The sequence below is a fragment of the Micropterus dolomieu genome, linkage group LG01, assembly GCF_021292245.1.
Source record: "Micropterus dolomieu isolate WLL.071019.BEF.003 ecotype Adirondacks linkage group LG01, ASM2129224v1, whole genome shotgun sequence".
Lineage (NCBI taxonomy): Eukaryota > Metazoa > Chordata > Actinopteri > Centrarchiformes > Centrarchidae > Micropterus > Micropterus dolomieu.
In genome coordinates this window covers 244,585-252,258 of record NC_060150.1, presented here as the reverse complement: position 1 = coordinate 252,258, position 7,674 = coordinate 244,585, and the positions used below count along the sequence as shown (strand labels likewise).

General features: G+C 42.5%; 3 protein-coding genes across 3 annotated transcripts in view; 2 read left to right on the top strand and 1 right to left on the bottom strand.

The window, feature by feature from the left end:
• Positions 1–4,704, top strand: part of LOC123972092 (stonustoxin subunit alpha-like) — a 31,032-nt gene extending 26,328 nt beyond the window's left edge. Inside the window, exons 7-8 of the mRNA XM_046051328.1 lie at positions 3,229–3,275; positions 3,412–4,704. Of these exons, the coding sequence (XP_045907284.1) occupies positions 3,229–3,275; positions 3,412–3,941 (577 nt within the window). The 3' untranslated portion in view covers positions 3,942–4,704. The remainder of the gene's footprint in view (positions 1–3,228; positions 3,276–3,411) is intronic.
• LOC123971238 (NLR family CARD domain-containing protein 3-like) overlaps positions 1–7,674 on the bottom strand; it is a 427,855-nt gene that overhangs the window by 223,497 nt on the left and 196,684 nt on the right. The window lies entirely within an intron of this gene.
• Positions 1–7,674, top strand: part of LOC123971220 (NACHT, LRR and PYD domains-containing protein 12-like) — a 524,333-nt gene that overhangs the window by 457,008 nt on the left and 59,651 nt on the right. The window lies entirely within an intron of this gene.

Sequence of the window (7,674 nt, the reverse complement as noted above, 5' to 3'; positions counted from 1 at the left end):
ACACACACACGTCGTCAGCCGGTCTGTTGGTTTTTGTGTTGTTGTGATGTGGTTGATAAGACGCAGACACACACACACAGACACACACACACACAGACACACACACACACACACACACAGACACACACACACACACACACACACACACACACAGACACACACACACACAGACACACACACACACAGACACACACACACACAGACACACACACACGTCGTCAGCCGGTCTGTTGGTTTTTGTGTTGTTGTGATGTGGTTGATAAGACGCAGACACACACACACACACACACACACAGACACACACACACACAGACACACACACACACACACACACGTCGTCAGCCGGTCTGTTGGTTTTTGTGTTGTTGTGATGTGGTTGATAAGACGCAGACACTCCACCCGGGAGTGAGTGTGTTTACAGTAGACTACACAGTGAGACTGGCTCCGACTCTGCAGGGTGGGGGGGGTTCAGATTCCTGTGAGGTGACGCCCCCCCCCCACCCTACTGTGAAGGAATGTAGGATTTCCTTCCTCTCAGATGTGAAGCAGCTGGAATGACAACATGTTTGTCCTGATGGTTGCGCTGCAGGAGTTGATCCTGCTGACACATTTCAGCTAACGTTCACCTGCCGAAAAGACAGACGGCTAATCATCTAATCATCTGACCAATCATACCAAACAAACTTTGGTTGGTTACAGTCACGGGTTAATAAGACAGAACAGTGTTTTGTTCTTGCTAACTTTTCAAAAATCTAGGTGGAAAAAAATACCAACAACTTCTTAAAACTTGAACTTAAAGGCTTGAACTTCCTGGGTTTTATTTTTGACCCACATGTCGTCCCTGAGTCCCTGGTTGTGCCGGTCCAGCAGTTTATGAACCTGGTCTGTACTGAGGTTCTCTTTATGAAATGAAAGGATGACTGTGAGTGACCAGTGTCAGCATGTTCCCAGCCGGCTAATAGAGGTTAGTTCACCAACTGATGAACTTTACTGAGCCACTTTGTGGCGTGACCAAACTGTAGGTGACGCTACACTAAAAATACACATTTTAACACTGTATTAGAGTCGAGCAGAATGCTTCCAGTAGCACCTGCACAGAGCTCTCATGCTGAAGAAGAAGTCTGTGGATTCCTTAAGTCAAAGCAGAGACGCCATGCTGTGCTTCAGTACATTTTCTAACTGCCAGTTTTGTGTTAAAGCAGCCACGTTGAACTCAAACTCAGTAAAGAGTTTAGGGTCCTGAGAGACGTGCAGATAGAGATGTGATGCTGGGACATTGGATTAATAGCACCAATGCTATGAAATGGTATACACTTCCTGTCTCCTCAGTGGGTGTGGTCTCCTCTCCCCAGTTAGATAATAATAAAATATTATTATTAAGCAAAGAAACACAGTTTTTAGTTTTAACTTTTAATTCATGGTTTCAGTCCATTTAAATTCTATTTATTCAACCTGTTCTCACACCAAGGTTATAACATATGGACATGGACACCTGTTCAAGACCCGTTGTCGTCAGTTTGTAAAGCACTGGGAAGCCTCTAAACGTCATAGTACAGCGCACTGGGGGAAACCCTGCAGCGTCATTTATGAATGCTAATGGTAGGATATTTAACAGGAAAGTCGGTGGTGGGGGTTCAATGGGAGGGCCGGAAACTGGACTTTCAGTCAGGAGACCTGTGTTCGTTTCCTGTGTGAAACACAAAGTCAACGTGAATGTTTTTCTTAAAGTTAGTAAGTTATTTTATTCAACTCAATTCAATTCAGTTTTATTTATATAGCGCCAAATCACAACAACAGTTATCTCACAGCGCTTTTCATAAAAGAGCAGGTCTAGACCGAACTCTGTGATGCTATTTACAGAAGCCCAACAGTTCCCACCAAGAGCAGCACTAGGAGACAGAGGCAAGGAAAAACTTCCTTTAAGAGGCAGAAACCTCGAGTAGAACCATGGCTCAGGGTGGGCGGCCATCTGCCTCCACCTGTTGGGGTGAAGGAGAGAGAGAGAGAGAGAGAGAGAACAGGTGAACAGAAGCTGAAAATCAGAAGCTCTCTGCTGTTGGTTTGTGGACAGTCATGGCTAAGACAAAGGAGCTCACTGAGGACCTGCGGCTGCGCATTGTGGCTGGCCACAAGTCAGGAAAGGGCTGTAAGACCATATTTAAATGTTTTGAAGTTCCAGTGGCTACAGTGCAAAGTATTATTAAAAAATACAAAACGTTCCACACTATGAACAATCTCAGGGGACGTGGTCGGAAGCCAAAAGTGACACCTGTGCTGGCCAGGAGGATAGTGAGAGAGGTAAAAAAGAATCCAAGGATCACCACCAGGGCCATCCTGATGAATCTGGGCTCTGCTGGTGGCAACATCTCAAGGCCGACAGTCCAACGGACACTGCACACCGCTGGGTTCAACGGACGCAGACCAAGGAGGACACCACTTCTCCAGATAAAGCACACAAAAGCCCGCTTGGCCTTTGCAAATGCTCATCTGGACAAAGAAGACGACTTCTGGTCTTCTGTTTTATGGTCAGATGAAAAATTGAATTGTTTGGCCACAATGATGTAGCCTTCGTTTGGCGTAAACAAGGAGAAGCCTTCAGCTCTAAGAACACCATCCCCACTGTCACACATGGTGCGGTCAGAACAACCTGGAGCTTAACACAATCAAAACTGTGGAGATTCAGGTTTCCTGAAGTGGGAGCCCAACACTGACACCATCATCAAGAAGGCCCAGCAGAAGGCCCAGTACTTCCTGCGCAGGCTCAGGAAGCTCAACCTGCCTAAGGAGCTGCTGATCCACTTCTAACAGCCATCATCCGGCTGATGAAACGTGATCATTATAGAGAAGTTTCAGCAGCTCTGAATCAAAACAAAGAAAACCACACAGCCAAAGGACGCAGCTCTCCACAAAATAAGCATATTATTGCACACTGTCTGTGACATTTTCAATATGATATTGTGCAACTTGATTTTTTTTTTTTTTTTTTTTTTTAAACATTGCATTTACTTTCAATAGTTTTCAATAGTCATGTTATCCTTAGTACTGTCCTTGAGGTACGACAGAGTCAAACAGCGTCCCTGTAACCATAGTAACTAATCTCAGTCCTCACACACGGTAAATAGAGCAAATCACTGTGAGACTGATGGGGGTGCACATAGTGTATATATGTGTATGAGAGGAATGTAATGTCCATGTTTGATGCTGCTCTGACCCCCCTCCTCCTTTCAGGGTGGAGCCTGCTGGAGTCCGATGGTTGAGACCAGGTCTGAGGAAGTGTAAGTGTGTTTTTCATTTGATTCATGAAAACATTCAACCATCTTCAGACTGTGACATCACTCATTCAAAGTGCCAATCAATGAACAGATGATAGATCAATAACTGCAGCTGGATTGTGTCTCGTTCTCTCATCAGATTCCTGTGAACTCACAATCGACACAAACACAGTAAGCAAATGGATCAAACTGTCTGACAACAACAGGAAGGCAATGCGTGTGGAGGAGGATCAGTCATATCCTGATCATCCAGAGAGGTTTGGCCGCTGTCAGCTGCTGTGTACAGATGGTCTGACTGGTCGCTGTTACTGGGAGGTCGAGTGGAGACGAGGAGTTTCTATATCAGTGAATTACAGAGGAATCAGAAGGAGAGGAGCCAAAGAAGAATGTGTGTTTGGAATGAATGATCAGTCCTGGAGTCTGAGCTGCTCTGATGATAGTCGTTACTCTGTCAGGCACAATAACGTAACAATACCCACCTCCTACTCCTCCTCCTCCTCCTCCAGAGTAGCAGTGTATGTGGACTGTCCTGCTGGCTCTCTGTCCTTCTTCAGAGTCTCCTCTGACACACTGATCCACCTCCACACCTTCAACACCACATTCACTGAACCTCTTTATCCTGGCTTTGGGTTCTGGCCTGGTTCCTCAGTGTCTCTGTGTTCTGTGTAGGAGGGAGAGCCAGACTTGAACCCCGTCCAACATCTCTGACTGTGAGCCAGACCTGATCACCAGCATCCGTGTTGGACCTCCAACATGTTTTAAAGGGTTTTAAGCGTCAAAAGTGGTTTAATGTTTGTCGCTGGTTAAGTGCTTTTAAGGTGGTATTTAAGTTTAAGACAGTTATGTATTTTCTAAGGTGGTATTAGTATGTTTGATATGTTTTTAAGGTGGTATTAGTTTGTTTAAGACAGTTACATGGTTTTAAGGTGGTATTAGTATGTTTAACAGAGTTATATAGTTTTTGAAGGTGGTCCAGTCCTGTGGTCTTGTGATTTTTAAGGTGGTATAAGTTTAAAATGGAACAAAATGGATGAATGTAAATCAAGATTAGACAGATGGTTAAATACAGATCTTTCTCTGTTTAATCGCATTTATAACCAAAACCAAAAGCCTTTCCAGGTGTATTTACCCAGCCTGCTCTCTGTCTATCCCCAACAAAGCTACCAAAACCATCAAGACATTAAACTTTGATTACATCTGGAAAAGATGTACCATTATCTGACTGTAGTGATATAGATGATGTAGATGGTGGGCTACAAGCCACAGACTTTGACTGTATAAATGGTTCAGAGTCTTTCTAGCAAACAGTAGACGCTTCTGGTATTGTGTCTCCAGGGAATTGTTTAAAGAAATTGGAGGTATTAATTTACTTTATTTACTTGTGATTTTGATTTTGATGTTCCAAAACTTTCTATAAAACTGTTGCATTTCATTCACAAGTTCTGTTATATTGGAAACTAAACACAGTTTTACTCCCCATGATGGACCCATGTGGAGGTGCAGATTCATTCTCTTTAGAAATAAGTCCCTCTACTTCAATGAATGGATGGAAAACAACATTTGGTCTGTCACACATGTACTAGACAACTATGGAAATGTTTTATTCTTGGAAGACTTTGGTACAAAATTTAATTTCCAGTGCAATCGTAAACATTATGACATGGTTATCCAAAGCGTCCCATCTGCCTTCCTTTTAATGGCAAAAAATTCACCACCTCATATGTTCAACCCCCCTCTTCTTCATTGATGATTGCAGGTCACCAGTTCTGTAGTAAGACTTTGCAAAACAAAGTGTTCTGTGATCTCTTCACTCTGACTTTATTCCCAATGCAACACAGCCGAAATTCTGCTTCTCTTATTTTCATTTTTGGTTTCATCACCAAAAGCTGAAGAGCTTCACTTCAGTATTTAATGACATATATCCTTCAAGAGACCTCCTCTCACGTAGATTTAACTTTGATCCTTCTGACTGTATATTCTGTGACCAAGGATCATCTTTTCTTCTTCTGTCCTCACAGTCACACATTCTAGTGTCATGTATGATCGGCTGTGGCCTCATCTCCGGTCTCAGTTTCACTAGAGAGAACATCACATTTGGATAAAAACTATGATTTGCTTTTAAACACTTTAATTATCTTGGGTAAATTTTTCATCCACAAATGTAAATTACTGTCTTCAAGAAAGAATTTGAGTTGTACTACAAGTCCCTTTTGTTCATGAAGAAGAAAACAGCTAAAAAACTTCTTAATTTCATTGATGCCTTAAAATGAACTGAAGCCCCTTAACTGTTGTTTTCTTGCTGTTTCATTATCCTCTGTTATTTTATCTATTATCATTTCTTATCGTTATTTTACTTTAATTTATTTTCTTCTCCCTAAAGTTATTTTTGTCATCTTACCTGCTCCGTTTCCTGTTAGCACTAATATTTTTGTGATTTCTGATTATGCTAGAGATTGTTGTAAATCTTACACCACATTAAAAAAATAAAAAAATTAAATTAAACTAAAGACTCTCGATATCAAAGCACACATGTTGTGTGTTGGCAGCATTCATATTTCCAGCTCCACCCATTAAAATGGAGGCTCTGCCTTTATTTACCCGTTGCCATGGTGAATCGTAGTATCGGAGCACCATTGATGAGGCTTTTTTTCATCCCCACGCACTTGTTTCCAGCAGGCTCAACATACTCAGAGCTGACTGAACTGATTTTAAACACCTGTTCTGAAACGGAAAACTCGGAGTTTGACAGCTCAGAGTTCAGGTTTCCACTCAGTTTTTTTGAACATGCTTTCTGAAACGGCCCTGGTCTGTTGGTTTCTGTTCTTGTGTTCAGTATTCAGTCTGCTTGTTTCCTGTTATTAGTTTTTTGCCTAATGATGTTCAGTTGTGTTTCTGCCTTTAGGTTTGGTCCTGTCTGTTTGCCTTTCTGCTTCACTGTGTCTGCTGTGCCTAATCAGTTCATCATGTCTTTCTCCCTTGCACTCCCTCCCTGCTTGTGTGCCTGTGTATTTAAGCCTTCAGTTCTGTTCAGTCCTTGTTTGAGTCTTCTGTCCCGTCCCTGCGTTTATTGGATCACCCTGCCTCTGTTTGGATTTCTCAGTTCTGCTTTTCATTCCTTGTTGGATTTTTGTTGCCTTTGGATTATTATTTAGTTTGGACTCTTGCCTTGTGCTCTTAGGAAGCCGGTTTCAGTTTAGTTTTTGTTTTAAACAATTATTTAAACTGCATCCACCTGGCAAGTGTCTGCATTTGGGTCCACAGCTCAGCTGCCGTGACACTGAAAATGTTCACTGAACAGGACTGTTGCACTTTTTCACTTTTTGTTTGATAAAACGTTTAACTGACCAACTAGGTTACCATAGTAACAGTTAAAGAGATCTCCGCTCTCTGACACTCCAGCTCTTTATCTTTATCCAAACAGCTCAGGAACAGATTGATTCATGGTTAACAGTCACGCTCCGCTCTGTCTGTTTCCTCTTTAAAATTTCACTTCTCTAAAAGTTTTGGGGCTGGAAGTTTTCACTCTGTCTGAAAGCGTTCCTTATTTTCTCCGCCTGGACCTCCAGCTGAAGGTAATGTAACCAGCTTGAAAGCTTTTCCTCATTAACAGGAGCTGTAGTTAGCTCAGCTCCGCTTCATTTCTCCAAACTCTCAGCTCAGAGCTTCACTGGAAACTCAGGACGAAGGAGGCGGAGACGAGCCGCTGCTCTCCTGCTGTCTGAGCCACTAAATGCTGCTGGAGAACAGCTGTTGGTGTCGGTGAGTGCTGTCAGGAGATTTACCTGCAGGACGAAGCTTCTTCACAAAGACAGTCAGCCGCTTCTTCATTCATCTATATTCAGTATCTTATTATTCAGATATGTTAGATTGTCTGTCTGTAGATAAATGTCACATGTCTGCATGATCAGCTGACCTGCTGTGGTCTGACCAAAAGACATTAGCTCAGCAGTTCATTAGAAGACAACCAGCTGAACACTGTCTCTATCTGAAGCTGTAAATAACGCCTGTGATCAGAGTCCTTTACAGGAAACTTTGGAGGTCATTAATATAATAAATAATTGTAAGATATTAATGTTTTATAAATGATAAAGTTGTCAAAGACGGGAAACGTAAAGATGTAAAGTTATTATTTTGGAGTGTTAATCCCTGTTGGTGTAAAATAATCAGCTGTAGCTTGTTGCAACAAGTCATTTTCTACAGGGACTCTGTAGACAGAGAGATTCTGTCAGACCACATCAGTCCTTCAGTGAATGTATCCGGTCCTCCATGCAGGTGTGTGTGCTGGGCTGCAGCTTCATGCCTCCATCTAGTGGACTGATAGTAGAAGTCCAGCAGCTGATGGCAGCTTCCTCTGCCTCACGCTGCTGTCTGACTGCATTCAGCTGCCACTGATATGAAACAG